The sequence below is a fragment of the Misgurnus anguillicaudatus genome, chromosome 21, assembly GCF_027580225.2.
Source record: "Misgurnus anguillicaudatus chromosome 21, ASM2758022v2, whole genome shotgun sequence".
NCBI lineage: Eukaryota > Metazoa > Chordata > Actinopteri > Cypriniformes > Cobitidae > Misgurnus > Misgurnus anguillicaudatus.
The window spans coordinates 36,853,457-36,875,523 of record NC_073357.2 but is presented as its reverse complement, the minus strand read 5'-3'; the positions used below and the strand labels follow the sequence as shown (position 1 = coordinate 36,875,523).

The window sequence follows — 22,067 nt, the reverse complement described above, 5'->3', positions numbered from 1 at the left end:
TTAGCTGTAAACACTTGATTATGTCTGGCCGAATATTTTTTCTGCTATTCGGATGAATTCGTTATTCGTTTTAAAGCCATTATCCGTGCTCTTGCGAATAACGTATTCGGCTTCGGGCACATCCCTAATATATATATTTATTTATTTATGTTTGACGAATGCTTATCAGTACATACTTTTTGGTTTCTTCAACTTTAAAGATGAATATTCTCCTTTAGAGATGGGCAATTTTTTGCAATCACGAAAAAACAAAGAACGGCACACTGCTACTATAGCTCTCAATATTTATTATTTAAAACACAACGTTTCGACCAAAACGTTGTCTTTTAAATAATAAATATTGAGAGCTATAGTAGCAGTGTGCCGTTCTTTGTTTTTTCGTGATTTAGTGTTTTTGTGATCGAGCACCTGTCTCATAATATTTTTGGATGTGCACACTTCTTATTCAATTTTTTGCAATAGCACATTATATTCAAAATTTTGAGCTCATAAAAAAGATTTTTCGCTTATTTAAATGACATGTTCATGTTTTTATGCACGTTTAGATTTGGTGCAATTTCCCAAAGGCTTATAATTAGGAAATACACACAACACGCTTAACTTATATTTTCTTATATTTCTACTTATATTCCTACTGTTCAGTAATGCAGAAAAGCGCAACACAACCATGTTAAAGCTATTAAACGTTCAGATGCAAAAATGAACTAAATGTAAAATTAGATAAATTAGTTAATGATATTGCGTAAATGCGCTCGGTCTCTTCAAAGGTCTTCGCGAGTTATTTTGTTATAAGACTCAGTTATCATACATCACGTCTCTTCTACTGTAAGTACACGGAAAAAAATAAGACAAATGATGCGCGTTTGAGTCGAAATTTTATGAAGAATATGTCACTGTTTATGTAACTGGCAAAGAAAACTTCGCCAATGAAAGGTTTGCCAAAAAAGCCTGCATTTGTATGGCATCAAAGAGTATCTCCTAAACACAGAAAATCCGTGTCATGTTACTTCAATATCATTGAGTATACGCTCAGCATGAAGTTAAGCACACAAATTGTCGTCAGTATGGCCTACATGAAACACGACTGCCATCTACAGGTTTTTGTATTTCCTGCATCCCCCACCGAACCCCCCTTCTGCGGGATCTCGCAGAATTTCGGAAGTCCTCGCGGCATTCTGCTCTCAGAGACGCGCATTTTTAAGGGCCACATCTGTACACACTTACACACAAAGAAAATGTAAAATCGTGAATCGGGCGATAGTTGATCTTTAAGTGCATTTTCTATTTCACTCACAGCAGTATAAGAATAATTCATTTTCTCCAGGTTGTTGAGTAGAAAGTGAAAAACACCTACTGTTTGACACATTGTCTTATTCGCACATTTAACAATTCCAGCCAGGTGTGCAATTTCAGGTAACACATACACATCATGCAATTGTGTTTTAAATCATGTTATGCTTTTAAGCATCTCTAAATTTAATGACTAATTCTCTCGCTTTTTCCTAACGCCTTTCACATCTTTTCTATTACACTTCTTTGTTTTTCAGAGAACTTGACGAAATGGGTATTCTGTTCCAGGCAATAAATAGTGCGATCGTTACATAATCCATCTTCTGGAGAAGTTTGCAAAAGTCATAATATTGAGAGCAAATGTCAGATGAGACATTACACTGATTCATTCGTACCACTCTACATTAACAGTCCATACAAGAGTGACACTGATGACTTTTAGTGCATCTGACACCATCTCCCCTGTGTGTTCCTTCTTCACTTAAACACGTAAGACATGAATTCATTTGCAGCAGACGAAGAGACAGAGAGATAGAAGTTAAAAAGAGACTTACTGTCACATTACCAAGCATCCATACGCAGGTCTATCTCATTTTATTTCAGTTCATTTGCTCTGCAGTCACTTGAAGAGGAGAAATAGAAAAAAATTACAATAGCAAAGTGTAACATAATAAAACATTATGTATTAATGAATCAAGCATACTGTGTGTTTCTGTAGCATGCTGCTATAGCAATGGCAAGGTTAAGGCTTCAATTCACAAGGAACAACCAAGCTGATAAAACCTGGATAAAAGAGCATGCATAATTGTAAAAGACCTATCTGTACTTTTCAACAGTCATTATAATGAATTATTAAAGCAGGACTATGATACACACAGCATGTCCGTTTTATTCAGACATAAAGTTAGTAAAGAGTCACAATGTAATTGTTTTAAGTACAAAGGACAATAGCAGGCTAAGTGACTGACACTAGCAGCTCTGCAGTGTTTATAGACATCTGACTGCAAAGAAACACTGAAGGTTCTGGATCATACAGCTGTGTTTAAACGTCTGTCGATCTGTCAGTGCTCTTCTCAAACTACCTTCTGTTTGCTGTAGCAGCGCTTGGCAACAGAGCGATCGGATCAGCCGGCTTCATATACAAGTGCTGAAACCCGGCCAAAAGTGAACATGGAGTCAAATCCTTTACCACCCTCCTCTCTATATCACAGCAATTTTACAAAAGTGAGTCATTATTACATGTCAATTCTTGTAGCCATGCTTTTTGAGAGATGAGGTGTCCGTCGTTTCGGAATAAAGCTTTTAGTAATGGAGGTTTGGTGTTTATAACATGAATGAGATAAATAAAGCTGCATATGGATGGGATTAATTGACCTTTTTTGAATAGGAACTCATTTGGGGCATTGGCACTGTCGGTGAACCAAACCACTTCAATTTGATTTCATACAGCTGCATGAGAATCCGACCACTGTAGCTCTGAGAGGTCTGTTGTAGTTGCTCGCGGTCTAAAACATGATTGATATTGTAGTGTTTTGTACAGAACTGGTCATGCTTAAATTGGTTCAGAGGTTCAACTGCGCTATGAAGGAGAAAAGGATGCATTGTGTGTTCTGTTGGAAAGCACTGTCAGTACAAATATATCTGAAACGATGTAAGGTCATTGAAATGGATTCTTACAGCACTGTTTTTCAATGCTGGCCAGCAGTGTTTAATAGCCATGCTGAAAAGCCCAATTCACCAGCATATGTTGTGTTTTGGACTCCTGCTTCTAAATTAGCTTACCCAGCTAGATTTCTTTGGTCAGCCATTACAAACAGCTGGGTTAAGTTGGTCCAATAGCCTGACTTACCGACTTAGACCAGCATGGGAATTCAATCATGGGTCAACATGGTCTTTTCGACAGGGTGGTTTAAATTGACATTTGGAAAACAAGTGTGACTTTTTCTTTTTTGTAGGCTTGTGTCCCAGCAGGACATACAGAACATGGAAACAGTCCTTTATGTATTCAAGAGTCTATAGGTCACTTTAATCCTCCTGAATATAACAAATGTTCATCAAAGTGTCAAATTGGTTTATCACACATCTTTCGAAGTGTCAGGGTATTTTGAGCAACCATTCATAAAGCAGTGCTATTTCCAGATGCTGTATGTAAATGCATAAAAACAGCACACATTCCTTTGGGTTTTATATTTAACACAGGCATACATATAATATCTAACAAGCACTTATGCATTGTTTCACAGACAAGGCCTTAGTTAAATTAAGATGTTTAAAGAGCACCCATTTCATTGCTAAAAAACAATTTATTTTGTGTATTTGGTATAATACAATGTGTTTGTTGGTTTATGGTTAAAAAACACATTATTTTCCACATACCGTACAATTTTGTAGCTCCAGATTTCAATCTCTTCCTGAAACACACAGATTTGAAAAGCTCTGTGTCCCTGATTGGCCAGCTAATCTGTATGTTGTGATTGGCCTGAATACCTCTGAGGTCAGCAGGAAATGTGACGCTCCTTACCATGTTTGAAAGATTCGGTCACAATGCAAGGCTAACAGGAGTTAACTTACAGGCTGTGAGTCGAAAGCGGGAGGAATTATGATAATGTCGGTCTTGTCTACATCACCAATCCCAGGAAGTAAACTGTTACCTACAATCCATGTGTTTGTTGTAGTCCAAGAAAAGAGATTTAAGTTGGAGACAATAATTTTTTACTTTTGCATATCGTTAACATGTACTAATACACACCTAAACACCAAAGAAAATTAAAAAACGTAAATCGGCCAATAGGTGCTCTTTAAGCATTGTTTGAAAACATTCTTTAGAAAAATGTGTTATTGTTGTGTATCTTAAGACAAATTAATAGCAATGGCATATTTTAAGATCTGTACGTGAAGTTATTTTTACTTTAGACAGCTCCAACATGTAATTTAGGCTAAGACTAGAATTAAGTTTGTATTGGTGTTAAAGTGTATGTGGAAAAACATTTCCAAGTATGCATTTCCAAAGAATTATAAATCTGTAGTCGAAAAGTTTTTCATCATGAATTCTGCAAACTTCAAATGATTCCAATGCTGCCTGGATACTGGAAAGAGAGCAAAATCAAAGCCAAAAAAGTCCATGTGTTAGAACAAAAGAGACTGTGGCAGATTATGTCTCTTTAAAGCATAATTTCTTTTTTACGGTTTCATGACTCCTTTATTAAATCACAGAACTCATCCCATCTGTGCTGTTGGACAGAAGTTCATACAGAATTCATACTCATAAAGGGCAAAAAGGTGGTGAGCCCATCTGCCATGTTTAATTTATGTTGAGCTCTGAGCAGCCTGTCGCACAGGTCGAGATGTGTCAGAAAAGCTTGTGTTTCAATCAGAAAGTATGAAGTTGCTATTTCTCTATTAGACACAAGTGGAGCCACAAAGAAAAGGACAGATAAATGCACACTGATTAAAATTAAAATTGCTTTTGTATCTCTTCATTTCAATTTTGAATCCGTGATTATTAAAGGATATGCGTGTCTTTGTATGCCTCACTCTCTCTCCCTGCACCTCAATAACAATGCAAGTAGATGAGATTAATACATACTGATAACTTCTGAGGCAGACACCTGAACTCAAAGAGAGACACAGTTACAGTGTGCATACTGCATACAACCTAAATGATGCTTTTATAAAGATGAGTATTGTTATGATCCCCTCCATCTCCATTTAGGGCTGGTAGTATATTGGTATTTCTTCCCATTGGGATACAAGACGAGACAATACAGTCTATATCGGTAACGTTTGATGTAGCACTCCTTCTTTGCGATTGAAGATCTGTTATAAATGTACACCGAGGTCAGACATAAGCTTTCCAACCAGCCCACATGTTGTGGAGTTGTATATTTTCAAACAAGAATAAAGGTGTAAAGTTGAGTGAATTTTCACTTGCATGTATACATTTATTCCACTTTTTGCAAGATATTTATTGTATATCAACATGCATCACAAAATAAATTGACAAAAAAGTTTATATTTGAACTGACAATAGGTTAAAACAACCCAGCATTTTGGGTTTAAACAACCCAGCATTGGTTAAATTTTAACCAAATGGGCTAAGTTCATCTCCAATGCTGGGTTGGAAATATGTGAATTTTGGTCAAAATTCACCTGCTGCACAATACTGACACAAGTCTACACGCAAAACAACTATGGGTTGTTTTTTTAGTCATGGTTAGGTCAAAAAGGGACAAACCCACTGTTGATTTATAAATTGATTTATAAAGTCTTGCATTTTGTGCAGATATAGGCACGTTGTATACATTTATGTTGTATATAAGGCTTAATATTATGTAAAGTGCATTATATAAAAAGCGATTCAGTTTATGTTTATTAACCCTTTCGTTTCACTTTATCACGTAGCAATTCCTGTTAGAGGTTTTAGTTAAAAACATTTAATTAATTATTAATCTAGTACGTGTTCATTTTTTTGTGGTAGTATATTCAAATTTAAAGGAACAGTATGTAAGAAATTTATATCAATGAATCATAAAATGGCCCTGATATGTCACTAAACATTAAGAAATCATTTTCATTTCAAATACTTATATCACTGACAACAGTGGTCCGGCCAGGATATTAAAAGTGGAGTTGCAGCCCTCAACTGATGTTTATGTTGTTATGTTGTGTATTGGCCACCAGTTGTGTGATTGCAGTACCAGAGGGCTGTTTCATAAAACTAGATTACAGAATAAGCCAGGCTTATTTTGTTAAGTCTGGCTTATTGCCGGTGGATTTCGTTTCATAAAACAAACTTGAACTAGCTCAACCCCGGTTACTATGGAAACTTATGCTTGCAAACTAGCCTGGTCCGGAGCAGGCTAACTGTCAGGCTAAGCCTCAGTTGTTGCTTAACTAGACTTCCACTAACACTGAAATGTAAATGCAATGATATTACAGCTGACTCTTTGACATTTTATTTGACTTTATTAATCACTATTAATCTAACAATTAAAGAAAATCAACTTATATATTAAATTTGATAAATTTTGTTACAATAATAATTAATAAAATATAGACATGTGTTTCATAATATGGTATATAGGCCTATCAAATGTTGAATATAAATTATAATCTTAACTACCTCAATATAAGGATAAAGGATAATAGTTTATTAACAAATTTAAGATGTATCTAAATTCATATAATTGCAATATATATATATATATATATATATATATATATATATATATATATTTTTTTTTTTTTTATTCAGAGTGTCTGTCACACAAAGAGTAAATTTAATTTAAATATACAACACACAAAAGTCAAGTACAGTCATTTAATTTTTTTATGCTTGGTGTGCATAAAAGTGCACATTATTTTAAAGATCTACAGTATTTGTATCTTTCTCTAGTTGTTACATTTTTCTTGAAATAAACAAAATTATGGTGTCTGCATGGAATACAATGAAGGAATACAATATAATTATGTGATGGTATGCTCTTGGCATTTTGTTGTAATGAGTTAAAATTCTTTTTTTTATCACAGAGAAGATTGTTAGTGTCCTGCATACAATAATTTTTCAGCTCACAAGGCTTGTACTGTAGACTTACAGTATAATGTGCTTATACCTCAGGCTTTTCTTCAACTGATCCTCACCCTGTAACCATTCATAAAACTCTGTTTATCTATCAACACCTAACACTACACTGTGAAAAAATTATGTAGAACTTACAGTATTACTGTCAGCTGTTTGCCAGTAACTTACTGCAGATTTATATGTACGTCATTTACTGGCAACAGTTTGTTCAAAGCCAAATGAACACCAAACATCAACAAGTCTTTTTATTCACAGAATAAAACCACCAAACAACAGCCCCATGCAAAGCATTCTGGGAACCAATATATGAAGGAAACAACAGAAAAAGGTTGATGAGGATTTCTGGTTCACAAAATGCTTTGCATGAGGCTGTTATTTTATAGTTTAATGCTGTAAAATCATAGACTTGTTAATGTTTAATGTTGATTTAACTTTGAACAAACTGTTGCCAGTAAATAATAAACCTTTAAATCTACATAAGTTACTGGGAAACAGCTACATAACTACAGCTAATTTTTTTAACAGTGTGATAATAAACCATTGGTTTAAAATCTCTCATACTCCCAGGGTTTAACATGATGACTTGTGACTCTAAAACGCACACATAATTTGCCATCAAAAATGTTTTGAGTAACATGTCAAGTAATAATGATTGGTCAAGAATATGTGTAACATATATGATTTTACACAATCATTTCTTGTACTACTGTAAATTCAGAAATGCATATGCTGTTCACCCACCATGCTCTCAGTGACCCCATTTTTTTCTTTCAAGAACAGTTCATCTGCAGGAGTAAAGCTGTGCTGCTGATAGATGTCAGTGCTCTCCTCATTGCCAGTCAACATCTTTGGCAGCTAACATTATGAGATTAGACACTTCTTCTAGCATATGATTATGCTTAAATCAACTACACTTCTTATGAACAATATATTTATATTTTATTTTCACCTGTTACTTTATTGTCCACTCAAGTTGCTGCTTTTGAAATGTACCCCCAAATAAAAAAAAAAAAAAATTTAAGTTACATTTAATGTTACTGTAAATGTATTAAAATCATTCATCTGCTAAATATGTATTATATAGGTTACTTAGTAAACTACAAATTGTCTTTTAAAAGTTAAGATTTGTGTTATTTTTAAAAAGTACAGTATATAGCCACATAAGCATTGACGGGGATCGAACCCGGATCCCCGCATGCGCTGCTGAGAGCACTAACCACTAGGCCATCATTTCTAACAGTGTTTCACGCTATCATGTGATCACTTTAAAATAAGACAATATAGTTAGATTTAGTTTCTACATGCAAGGATTTAATCCATAAGGACTTTCCAACTATTTTATGGGTTTGTTTATTGCAGCAGTATTATAATTTTCAGTCAGAAGTACATTTTCATACATTTTTATCAAAAATTACCGCTTTCTCTTTAACTTTGATCGATTTGATCCACGCTCGACCTCTAGGGCTGCTCAAGAATAGCGTGCACGCGCAATTATCTTGACTAGGGAAATCTGGATCACATTAGTTGGATTGCGTAAGCTTCATTTGCCTTTTTTGAAACCGCTTTAGCCTCGCCTCATTTGTTAGGTTAATTCAAGTCGAGTTTGTAACTTTAATCCTCGCTTTTCCAAGCGAGTTTTATGAAATAGCCCTCTGTTTTAGCCATAAGTTTTGTGATTGCAGTACCAGTTTTGGCCACAATCCTACATACTGTTCCTTTCAGTTTTGAGTGTTTTTAATATAAATATTTTCATTTTCACCATGACACGTATACATTTTCCCCCTTTGATTGCCCCGCCCCCAGTTAATTGAGTACTAGAGGTCTTCTCGGGTCCAAAGAAATGCCCAAATGCCCGTCCCAAAATGCCCCGAATCACTTTATACCCGAACCCGGGTAATTTTTTAAAAAGAAAGACCTGACCCGAGACAAACCTGAGAAAATTAGACCCAATTTTAACCCAACTGGACCCGAATGTAAACGGCACTGACGTGTGTGCATTCTGCAGACCCACATGCAGCAGTCAAACAGAAAGAAACTCCGGTGGCCTCGCAACCAATTTGGCGAGCTGCCATTTGTTTTACTTTGTTATGACGACGACATCAAGGTAACCGCTTAACTGTATATTTAAAATTGACTGATATGTCTGTCTCAATGAAAATTAACCTACCGCCAGCCACACAATGTCGCAAGTGCTCTTGGCAAACAGATGAGAGGTTTGAAAAGTACACTGACACACACACACGAGAGAGTTCGGGTCTTCTCGGGTCCGTTCGGCAAAAACACATTCATTTTAAATTGAGACCCGATGTCGCTATTCTCGACCGCACATGTAAAACTTTTAGACCTGAACCTGATCGGGTCTCGGGTCGGACCTCTGGTTTTCGGATCTAAGTCGGATCTAAAAATGACATAAATGCACATCCCTAGTTTCAACGCAAGGTTATGCCAAATATGGACATTTTCTAGGTTGATTTAACCCAACGGATGGGTTTGTCCTTTTTTGACCCAACCATGTGTTGATAACAACCCAGCATTTTTAGAGTGTCCTTATTATGCATAAACACTACAGTGCAGTATAATTAAAAGTGCATTGCATTGTACTCGCATCCATAAACCGCGACATATAAAACATTTGCCTTGTTGTATAAACATCTTATTAAAAAGTGTCTCAGCAGTGTTTCATAAAGCTTTAAACCACACAAAATTGTAACTGAGGTTTCTACTTTATTTGATGAGAATCAGCATTTTCAAGCTATGGGTTCCCTCTGGAATTTTTAATGGGTTTTTTAAAATAGCACTTTTTGATTTATGAGTAAAACAAAGCTTGTGGTTCACATTACTTGAAGATACTTTTGAAGAGTTTTGTTCTAACATCAATTACACACCGTGTAATGTTGTTTTTAAATATGTTAGATTGGGCATGAATCATACATCCTCTGTGTACTGGCAAACAGAAGCAGAAATGTTCTTATAATACGGATAGTACTGGCTCTAAAACGCATGGCCTCTTGTGGCTTATTGCTTTATTTTACTGCCTGGAGCAGGAACCTCAGCATTTACAGAGCTGAGAGGATTGTGTTATACTGCCATTCATATCACACATTTACCACAATCCAACAGTGTACGATCGTATTAAAAAACACTGTTACATGGCTCAGATATTACCAATAACACAGTGCCCAGAATTACTACCATTCAAATTAATTTTGTATCTTGTTTGTCTGTCAGTGCTAGGGATTATATTGTGTTATTAATTGTGTGTTTACAAATAGTGGGGCCTGTTATTTCCATCTCCGTTTAAAGGAAAGGATCGCGGAAATGAAAAGAATGGCACTTCTGTTTGCCAGTGCATAAAAATGCTGCTTGTGCTTGGAATGGGAACGTCTGATGAAAGGAACACAGAATGAACGGGGGGATGGGGCAAAAGGAGGGAGGAAAAAAGGAAAGAGGACTGAAGAAAAAGGTGGGGGGAGAAGTTGTTTTCTGAACCCTAAGACATGAACCTGGCAACCCCATTATTCACTGTTTGAAAAGAATAGGCACTTCATTGCTTCTCGAATCAACACACACACACACACACGTAAAGATTCACTTTTTTGCTGGGAGAAGCTCTGGACCGGGCAGCACCTCTCTACCCACATATAATATTTCAGTTATCAGCGCATTGCACTCACCACAGATATAACAAGAATCAGATAGCAGTTAGCACATGTGCTCTGACATGTTGAGCGGTGATGCTCACAGTCATCTTCTGCCATCATTTTTTTCCTTCTCTCAGATATGAAAATGATATAAAATCGGTCTTCATTGTGCACCTGACATTCATTAAGTACAAATGAAAAGCTCATTGGAATAGGCAAAGACAAGTCAATGCTTTGCATATTAATTTGCAACTTTCCTACTGAAACAAACCCAGCTGCTTGCTGTCCTAAGCTGGTTTAGGGAAGTTAAAAAGTGCCCAATTCTCTACCAAAATCAGTAAAATCAGCCTGGCCAGGGTGGAAAACTAAGACTGGTCTTTAGTTGTACTGTAAAAAACAATGCGGCATGAAGTTAAAACAACTTGGTTATTAGTATGGTCCTTATAATGGGTAAGTTTTTTAAAATGTTCAACACTCACCCCCTAAAATGTGTTAGGATATCAATAAAATCACATTGTGTAAACTTTTGAATTGTTCCTACAATATCTAGAGGTTGCTCGAAGCCTTTGAATGTTTCTGAAATCAAATATTTGTGCAAAAACTGTACCATTTAAAAATGCACAACACATAAAACTTGCTTCTTGGAGGGTAACTTTGTTCCAGTTATTTCAGTCTCTTCTGATGCGAGTAACCATATAGCGGACTTGCTTTGTGTTGCTTCAGCCATTGCCTCAGTGTATATTGTCTGTTGTGCTTCATTCACATTAAAGCTTTCTTGCTTTGAAAGACATATCACAAATATAACAGGAGATTTCATTGCATGGAGCATGATCAAATAAGTCCATTGCTGCCATAAATATATATTATTAAACAATTAAACATGATAGCACAAAGTATCACATAATACGCCAATGTGTTAAACTTCAAAGGTCTTGAGCAACCTCTAAATATTAATTAATATTGAACAAATTGTGCCCCATTTTTCATTTTTATTTATTTATTCAAACATATTGGTGGGGTGAGAGCATGAACTTTTAAAAGTTGAAAAAAAGACCACCCTACTGGCAAAGTTGACATAACAAGTTGAAATTGTTAAACTTAATTTGTTAAGTTAACTTAATTTGTTAGTTAAAGCAACACCAAAGAGTTTATTTTACCTTAAAGTTTCAGTCGTTTATCCACTCGAAACAGGGTGAACTTTCGCTTTCGCTTTGCAGCCCTCTATCGGAAAAAAACGCACTAAAGAAGTTTCCAACCATCGGGTCGCGGTCCTGTAGTTCGAGTGAAAACTACAAAAACTTGCTTTACGGCAGACCTACAATCCAATCAGAGCCAGATATGCTGCAGTATTTACGACAGTGGTAATGGACAATTCCGCTTTTAACCATAGGGGGAGCAAAGAGCAAAAACTCTTTAGTGTTGCTTTAATGTTAATTTGTATAAATATATGTTGATTTGATATATTATTTTTACAGTGCGGTCAATGCAGTTTATTGTTTGTTTATTAAGTATGAAAACCATCTGTATCCATATTTTAAGAAATTTTAGAAAGTTCCAAAATCCTGTTTTTCTGGCCTTGAAGCAGCTAGCTATTTTTGTCTATAAAGGTTTTTTATATTGTTTTAAAAGAGAACATATACAAGGTTAGGACTAAACGCACTGTATGTGAACATTGTGTAAACACGCTTGACCACACTGACACACACACACACACACACACACACACACACAACTATGCTTATATGAGCACGTATATATCAAACAAAACAAAGCTTCTTTTTACTTTTAAATAAAATGCACTAAAATTCAATTACACTAAATCCCAATCCTACCCTTCATTTTTTACTTTTTAATAGTAATTCAAAGCACAACAGCATAATTAAGAAAGAGTAAGAGACAGAGAGAGAAATAGAAAGACACGGGTGGGGGGGGTCTGTTTGCCTAGTTAGCACATATCAGCATCCAGAGCCATGAAAACGTTGCTAACTATTACAGAACATAAGCATCAATCACGATGACTATGACAGTCTTTTTTGTTTAGCACACAAGACAAACACAGCTGCTAACAGACTTAAATACCCCCTTTATCTCACAGACACACCTGTCCTCGTGTACTGTACTTACGTATTGCTCAGCTACTGTTACAACAATAGCTCTCAGCTTAACTCAACTTCTCCATTACACAGTTGCATGGACAAACAGTCAACACAATTTATGTAAAAACTCTCTTGGCTTTTTATTCAATTTTGTTTAGCAAACTTTTGTTGTACATTCAAGCCTGAAACCTTATTTGCATAATGTCATCATCTCATATACAATAAGAACCTTCACCCCATGTCCCAATACACCACAGCTACAGTTATAATGTGAAACTATAATACATTAATTCACATAATGCATATGGGATCTCCTTCAATTTCAATTTTTCAAAGCTTAATTATAAGAGTGTTGGGTGATACTAGTGTAATTGTAGTACTAATGCTAATAATACACATAGTATTTTTCTCAGAAACTACAGTAACCATGGTAAATGCAATTATATGTGAATATGAATTAGATTATGAATACATCTATTTCAATTCAAATTACATGTTCATAGCCAAAGGCTTTGAGGATCTGAGCAATCATTTCTGTTAGGAAAAGGTTATTCAAATCCTGTCTGGCGGTGACCAATCATTATGCAGTTAATGGAGAAAGAAAAGGCTGATTTTTACAAGGGAAGAAATTCAACGGCGAATGATGATTGCTTAACTTCAAAAGCACAAGTCAGACATAACAATGAGAACAAAGCATTTCTCTGTTAAACCTCACCTCTGTAACTGTTATTTATTTCTCTCAAGGAATAAGATAAAGAATATAAAAGACCTACCAGTGAACCTTTACTGGAATAACAAAGAAAACAAAAAGTTCAGCACTGTCTGAAAATACTTTCACAGTGGTTTATTCAGAGACACTCTTGTTGTTATTGACTGCTACAGTACCTATTTTAAATGCAGTTATTTTCAAGACTTATAAGTCCCTTTTTTCTCAAAGAACAAAACCTTGAAAAGTGCTGTTCCAGCACCAACCTCATATCTCCTTCTCACCTTTATCGCCTAACCTTTTGTGCACTAACACACACACACACGCAAACATAGGCACACAGCAGAGCAAAGCTTTTAAAAAGCAGTTTCAGGCACACATACATATATAGTTGGAGGCAGCTTCTGTAAATCTATTTGTATAAATATCAGAGGTGAGACCTCAACAACTTACAGAAAAACTAAATCTGTTTTTAACCTTTTCGACACTTTCTCTCTCACTCATCCCCTTTTCACCCTTTACCCCTAGAGTATCTTATTGTTGGTTACTTTGCATATATGAGCATAATATTATGTGGTTATACAGTGTGCAGGTGTTGAGTAAGGTATATTGTATAGGCAGCAGGGTGTTATTCCAGAAATAAACCCAGACAGTGTGATCAGGACTCGAGGGTCTTGTATCACACTGAAGGGGCTTATTTCATGATAATAAACAGCTGCCTGTACATTATCCTGCTTATTACATGACTATTTACCTCATAAGTAAGGTAAGCAACATTAAATATTGATTTTTCCAGAAGGCGTTCAAATGTCATGAACACACTATTTGGTTAAATAATTTGTAAATATATGTGTTATTTAAATATATATTTATTTTAAATTTAGGGGTGCACTGATAACTCGGCCGATGATGCTTGCTATGCTTCTGAATGAATTACAGTGAAATGCCACTACATTCAAAAGCCAGAGGGCGCTCTCGTGCAGAAACTCAATATGGACCGCAGAAGCATAGATATGTATAAAGGCTAGATGGCTCAAGGCGGAGTCCCTAACGGCATCACCTGGCGGCCATCTTACGACAGGGCGCCCGCCCACTCGCAGCACCGAGCTCAATGGTGCAGGTACCCTTAAATGACCACAACCTGCTCAACCTTCTACCGATTTTCAAACGGTTTGGGTCTTTACAAACGTTATTAACGTGGCTATAATTCTGGATGCTTTAACATGTTTCATGAATTTATTTTTTATTTTTAGTATAGGTATGCAGTGTCATAGGTACATCTTTGACGTTTATAACAAACCAAACCGCTTGAAAATCGGTAAAAAATTAAGCAAGTTATGGTCATTTAAAAGTACCTGCATCATTAAAACTCAATGCTACGAGTGAGCGAGCGCCCTGTCGTAAGATGGCCGCCAAAATGCGGACGTTGCACTCCAATGGCCAGCAGCGCGGACGAGCCATCTAGCCTTTATACATATCTATGCGCAGAAGAACCACCACACACACAGGAAATGGCTTAAGCATATATTTATATCGCTGTTCTTCAAACCTTTTTAGGTATTTTCATGCTAATAAAGAATATTTATAATGATTATGTTTGAAGAGTGTTGCTTTTTCAAATGCATGTTATAAACGACTCAAACTAACAGTGATTTCAGATTGATAAGGACTAAAGGTACATTCACATTATAAGCGACTTTTTTGCTGTGTGTCGCTTCTATATAGGCGTTTCTATATCTGGTTGTCATAAACAAATGAGTAACGTCCACTCCAGTAACTTACGAGAGATGAATCACGTGAACTCCCCTGCTTCGTTGTCATTGGTAGTCGCTCCCGTATGTCGCTCATAACTAGCGTAAAGTTAAACATTTCTCAACTTAATCGCACGATTGAACACGCCCCATCCAGTCGCCAACGGTCACTGTGGCCCGTGTAGCCGGAAGTTGCCAAGCTTCCATTGAAATTAATGAGATTGCATCGCTCGGCTACTGCTAGTCGCTGCTAGTCTGAATGCAGCTTTACAGATCAAAAGCCATAGTACATGAAATAGCTGTGCATAATATCGGCTGTGCGATTCAGAATAGTTATCGGCCTGGTATTATTAAGGTATATCAGCATTTATCGTCACATTCCTAATTGAATTTTTGTGTAATTTTAAACTGTAGACTCCAAAAACAAATGGTGCTAATAGTACTAAACTGTGGTTCACTGTCTCGTAATCATAGGGGAACCACTTTAAGTGCCATATAGCTAGAGTTCTTAATGGTTCAGGCCGGGTTGGGGTCAAAAATATAAGCAAATGACTCGGGTCAGACCTCGGGCTTAATCTTTTCGGTTCAGTGAAAAAAAATATTAATCATCGCTGCTGTTCACCGTAAAGAAAGACCGTAAAGAAAGTCTGGCTGCTGCGTGCAACTTACATTACGGAGAGGGGCGGGAGCAGACCTGACGCCACTGCATGCACACCTGTAGCCTGGAGAAGATGATGGAGTTGGAGAAAAGTAAACTTGCTGCAGGTGAATTCACCGTCGCTACTATAGGAGGGGTAGCCGCTGGCTGGGTACATGTTTGAGTTCTTTTATTTATTATTGTGTGGTTTTTATTTTATATTTTATATTTAAAGTTTATTGTTTATGTTGTTTGTCTTGTTAAAAGCGTGAACATTAAAGGTTGACTTGAATTCAAAGTCTGCTGGTCATGATAACACATGCATAAGAAAGAAATTATCCGCGGCCGGGTTTGGGCAGATAATTCATGTTGATGTGTTGGGTTATATTGGGTCTAGGGCTGTGTTGAAAAAATCAATTCACCAATTCTTAATCGATTTTCAAGTAAATTTTTAAAGATCGATCCGTAACTCAGAGAATCGATTTAATAATTAATAACTTAATTGCCGCGTCATTGAATTCACGCATGAGCACGAGGTGGAAGGACATTAAAACAACGAACATAGCGGTCAGGAACGTACAGCAAGCGGTTGTTTTGAAAACTCTAGAAACGCTCAAAGCTGCGATCTACATGTAAAATAATCCACACATAACAAATGAACGAGTTATTTGTGTAATTTTTATAATAAGCGCCATGCAGTGAGTGAATCCACCGCGGGTCTCCAGTGAAACTCTCTCTCTCCCTCCCCCTCTGTGCTCATGCAGCCGGTCTCTGACGGGCAGAGGTTTCTTGAGGGGCGTGCAACAGGTCGCCAAATAAAGAGTTCTTCTAACACATAATGCTAATAGTTGTCAAGGTTTCTGAACTTTAAGCAAGCTAAGACAAAACTCGCGTTTATATCAGTGACACGTGCGCTGCTGGAGCGATGTAGTTTGACGCCTAATTTGCTTATAGTACAAACATCTTTGATCAGAAAGACGAGAAAGAGACGCAAATGTTAACGTGTAATAGAAAGTAAACAGCGCCAAGACCTTAAAACAGACTTCATCACATCATAGCACCCGTCATAATATCTATATAGAGCTCCGTCTCTCATATACAGGTATTTATCCTGTCTGTAGGTTTGTGCATAAATTTATACCTGTTCATTTTACATACTGCCTATTTTTAATGTAATGTATGCATAAATACAAAATACAATGCAATAGCTTCAATAGTCTATAAAATTAATAACTCAATTAAAAACAAGATTCTGTCTATCAATTCTGTCTGTTATCATCTGGGCATTTTCACTTTAACATTATTAACTTTAAATTGTCCATATTTTAAAACTGTGGTGAGCAGTTAAAAGCTATAGTGAGTGGCAAATAACTGCACATTTTTATAATCCAAAAAACTGAAAAACATGTATACCATGAAATATACTGATAAAATGACTCATGGAATAGATTTTTGGTCATTCCATGCACCCCTATCTGGCACCATTTCGTAAAAAAAAAAAAAAACACTTATCTAAATCTCGAAGATCGGATCAGATCGGATCGAATCGAATTGAATCGAATCGAATCGAACAATGATAATCGATTCAAGATCTTGAGAATCGGAATCGAATCGATTCTTGAAATTTGAATCGAAACCCAGCCCTAATTGGGTCCGGGCTTTAAAAGCCACAGGCCGGGTCGGGTTGTATTTTTTAGGCCCGTTGAGAACTCTATAGCACCTATGTAGTACCTGTGTAGAACCATATCTGGTGCTATAGTGGTGCTACTGTATATCACCCCGTATGGTTCTTCATAGTTGCTTTATAAGCACTAAAATGAGTTCCCATGAGTGCCGTGTGTTAATGTTATTTATTATGTTTCAATTCACTCAGATTCATCTTTACCAAAGCTTTTATCACACCCAGTGTTTAAAACTTAAAAGTGGAGAATTTTTTAGATCATTACATTACTCTTTATGACGTTCCACTTATTCCTAGACTATAAAAATATAAGCAAAAAGGACAGCGAGGAAGGGGTTCTGTGCCACCTAAATGTTGACATGATTTACCTTTGCTAAAAAAATCCTAGTTGTTTTCTGCTTAGATGCTGTGTGTGTGTGTGTGTGTGTGTGTGTGTGTGTGTGTGTGTGTGTGTGTGTGTGTGTGTGTGTGTGTGTGTGTGTGTCAGGAGTCAAAAATGCTTTTTTGAAACTCATGAAAGACATGTTTCTACCTGAGGCCAAAATCATTTGCTTGTCTTATCTGTACCTACTAAAATGTTTTTGAAATGGACCCCACTGCTCATGCCTGAATGTGAGGGTTCTTATTTGACACCTTGACAGCTCCAATTCTTAATATTTTATGAATGTTTACCTTAGACACTCTGTACGTACAGCTGCTCAATCACTGCCATATCAATAATGAAACAATACTAACTGCCTGTTACACGGAGTGATGGAACTCAAGTTAGGTGTCATTCAAGACTGAATGGAAAATGAAACACTAAAGGTCCTTTAGGGAGGAGCTTGATCTTTCTGTCCTGTCAATCATTATTTATGCATATCCAAGCAGGCACCTATACCTATCTCCAGTGACAAATTATCTGGTATCACTTATCCACCACTAATTCATCTAAATTTAGTTCAAAGCTTATAGTTTAGAGCTTGAGCCGTCTGGGATCCAGTTCTTCCATCTAAGACAGGAAGCCAAACTTGTTTACATTATTTTTTATTAGGAGTAGATGGTAGGGCTAGGCGGTATATCGAGTTTTGGTATACTGTATCTGTATTTTTACCAGCAGGATACGGGAAAATAGACAAAACCTTCTATCGGTATGGTCTGATATGACCCTCCTTTGCAAGAGTAGCTCTGCCAGAAATGTGCACTGAGGGCAGATGTAAGCTTTTCAACAAGCTTGCTTGTTGTTGTACAGCTGCATATTTTCAAACAGGAAGGAAACCCTGTCTTTAAAATTTCACGAGGCTTTGGCTTGCATGTAAACATTTGATCCACTTTATAGAAAAAGTGGAATAAATATTTATCATATACCAAAATCAGGGGTTTTCCTGCTCAAAATGAGGTGGAGGTGGTGCAACCTGAACATGCTTAACAACACACTTTGCATTGTATTTTTAGTGTTATAATATTAAAATGATTAATAGAAAACTACATTTATTAACTTTTAATAAAACATAATGGGGTGGTTTCCCGGACAGGGATTAGACTAGTCCTAGACTTAAACACTTTTAAGAGCTCTCCAAACTGAAAACATCTTGCACTGACATATCTTAAAATACATCAGTGCCCTTTGTTTACCTCAAAATGCACACAGGTAATGTTTTTAGTAAGGCATGTGTCACGATATGCACACAGATGAGAAGAGGACGGATCCAAATGCAGTTTAAAGATTTATTTTCCACAGGTAAACAAGAAACAAAACACGAAAACTCAGGGCACAAACACCGTAACATTAAGACAATGGACCGTGACAAAGGGGTGAACAGGAAGTGGATATATACACAACATTGACCAATGAATTAACCAGAACAATGAAACACTATGACAACAAACAAGGGGAGGAGCATGAAGACAATGAGTAACCAGGGTAACAAAGGACTAGGCGGAGACAATAAATCAACACGAGGAGAAACAGGCAAGACTCAAATACAAACATAATCACTAGAAATAATACTTTAACCACAGGGACAAAACTACTCAAATACAAAGACAGGGTAAGAAACAAAACAAGATATAATGCAAATCAAAAACCATAATTAAAGACCCCAATCAAAAACAGTACATAATACAGTAAACAAGGAACACAGGAATTAATAAACCAAAACATGACAAGGAAATAATAAATCTCAAAAACACAAAAACCGAATCCCAACAGTACCCCCCCCTACGTAAACGGATACAATACTTTTACAAGACAAATAACAAATCAGTTGGGAGGTGGAGCGGAGGCGGAACGGGGGAGGTATGGAGGGCCAACAAAAGTCCAAAAAACAAAACCCAAGGCGGCGCCGGCAGAGCAGGGGGCCAAGGCGGCGCCGGCAGAGCAGGGGGCCAAGGCGGCGCCGGCAGAGCAGGGGGCCAAGGCGGCGCCGCGGGCAGCGACAGAGTCCAAGGCGGCGCCCCGGGCAGCGACAGAGTCCAAGGCGGCGCCGCGGGCAGCGACAGAGTCCAAGGCGGCGCCGCGGGCAGCGACAGAGTCCAAGGCGGCGCCGCGGGCAGCGACAGAGTCCAAGGCGGCGCCGCGGGCAAAGCAGGACGCCAGGGCGGCGCAGGCAGGGCAGGACGCCAGGGCGGCGCAGGCAGGGCAGGACGCCAGGGCGGCGCAGGCAGGGCAGGACGCCAGGGCGGCGCAGGCAGGGCAGGACGCCAGGGCGGCGCAGGCAGGGCAGGACGCCAGGGCGGCGCAGGCAGGGCAGGACGCCAGGGCGGCGCAGGCAGGGCAGGACGCCAGGGCGGCGCAGGCAGGGCAGGACGCCAGGGCGGCGCAGGCAGGGCAGGACGCCAGGGCGGCGCAGGCAGGGCAGGACGCCAGGGCGGCGCAGGCAGGGCAGGACGCCAGGGCGGCGCCCGTGACACTCTGGACCTGTACAAAAAGACAGGTAGGAGAGAGGCTGGCAAAGCCAGAAAAACAGGACACAATGCAGGCAAAGAGACACTTAACAGTTCCAATTCGTCGAACAAAAACATGGTAGAGAGCTCTTTGAAAGTCATTTGCAACAGATCACTGGGCAGCGCACAGGACAGCGCACAGGGCAGCGCACAGGGCAGCGCACAGGGCAGCGCACAGGGCAGCGCACAGGGCAGCGCACAGGGCAGCTCACAGGGCAGCTCACAGGGCAGGACATTAGACAGAGCACAGGGCAGGACATTAGACAGAGCACAGAGTTCAAAAATAGTCATTTTAAGTGGGGAAAACAGTTCTGAGTCAAATGAGACCATGTAGATGGGTGCAAAAAGTCTATGTGAGTCAAAAGCCATTTTGGCTAGGGCTGAAAACTTAGGTGAACAAGTGTAAGCTGAACTACATGACGCAGAGAGTACCGGAATAACCATCTTATCCTTGACAGGAAGCTCTGGAGGCTCGGTGACAGGCTTTATGGTAAAAACAGGAAACTCAAAAAGAGTAAGCTCAGCAGACTTTGTTGAGGCATTAAACTTAATATCCTCAATCTTAGCCCTCTCATTATAATTAAAAAATGTCTCAGACTCACGTGACTTTAGTGACTCAGGTAGTGACATAATGGTGACAAATGACTCAGTGATGTACTGGGTAGGAGGTTCAGGTTCAGACCCTCCAGTCGTAGAAAAAGGTGAAGACAAAGGTCCAGATCCTCCAAACCTGACATGTAGCACATCATTCTCCTCCAACGATTCAGTCTCAGGGGCTTGGGAGACATCACAGGAGAAAGACGAACAGAAGACAGACCACACACACCCCAGAGCTACGGCAAATGTAGACAGAGCAGAGTTCAAAGGACATACCTCTGTTGCCTCTTTGAAGACAGGCGGAGGCTTGACAACAGCTCTACTGAGAGGTATAGTCCTAGCAACGGCCCGCTGGAGAATGGGTGCAGGTAAGGGCACAGCTGTCTCGAACACAGGTGCAGGAATGGCAGCTGCCATCCTGAGGACTGGTGTAGATCTGACAAGTGCCCTTCTAAAAACAGGTGCAGAAGAAACCATAGCTCTCTGAAGAGTGGGTGTAGTGGGTGCAGGTATATCGGTGGCCATTTCAACCACTGGTGCAGATCTAACAATAATACTGGGAACAACTGAAGACTCAACGGCGGCCACTTTAACAATAGGCGTAGATCTCACTGGCTCCGTGGTAAAAGGTGTTCTTCTGATGGCCAGTCTAGAGCCTCTCCCAGGCCTTGCTGGTGTGATGGATTCAGATAAGGCTGATCTAGGGGCAAACGCGACAACAGCCTCCCGTACGGAGATCAATGGAGTATCAGTTAAACTACACCTTAACCGCTGAGTCTGGGCACCAACTGAAAGGACTGGAGAGGCGGCCATCTTGTGACGTGACCTGGGTGTGGTGGCTGACATCTTGTGGAGAGACTCGGACGTCTTCGCCGAACAGATGGGGAGAGAGAAATCAATATCAACGCTGTCAACGGACTGCTCGTGTGTGGATATCCTCCTTCTCCGTCGACTGCGCGAACAGCGCGAGGAAGACGCGCTCACCAGCTCAGCAGTCTTTGACGAGGAGTTTGAAGACTTCGCCTCGGGCAGCTCCGGCGTGAATGAAACACGCCCTCTACGACGCCAATCTGCGTGACGAGCAAAGGCGAAAAAATCCAGCACATCAAGCTCATAAATCTCACTCATAGGAATCGGCTCACCCAAACAGTGGTTAAACCAC

General features: G+C 38.7%; 1 protein-coding gene across 1 annotated transcript in view; it reads right to left on the bottom strand.

Moving 5' to 3' along the window:
* Positions 1-22,067, bottom strand: part of tox3 (TOX high mobility group box family member 3) — a 191,120-nt gene that overhangs the window by 116,539 nt on the left and 52,514 nt on the right. The window contains exon 3 of the mRNA XM_055205612.2: positions 1,845-1,912. Coding sequence (XP_055061587.2) covers positions 1,845-1,862 — 18 coding nt within the window. The 5' untranslated portion in view covers positions 1,863-1,912. The remainder of the gene's footprint in view (positions 1-1,844; positions 1,913-22,067) is intronic.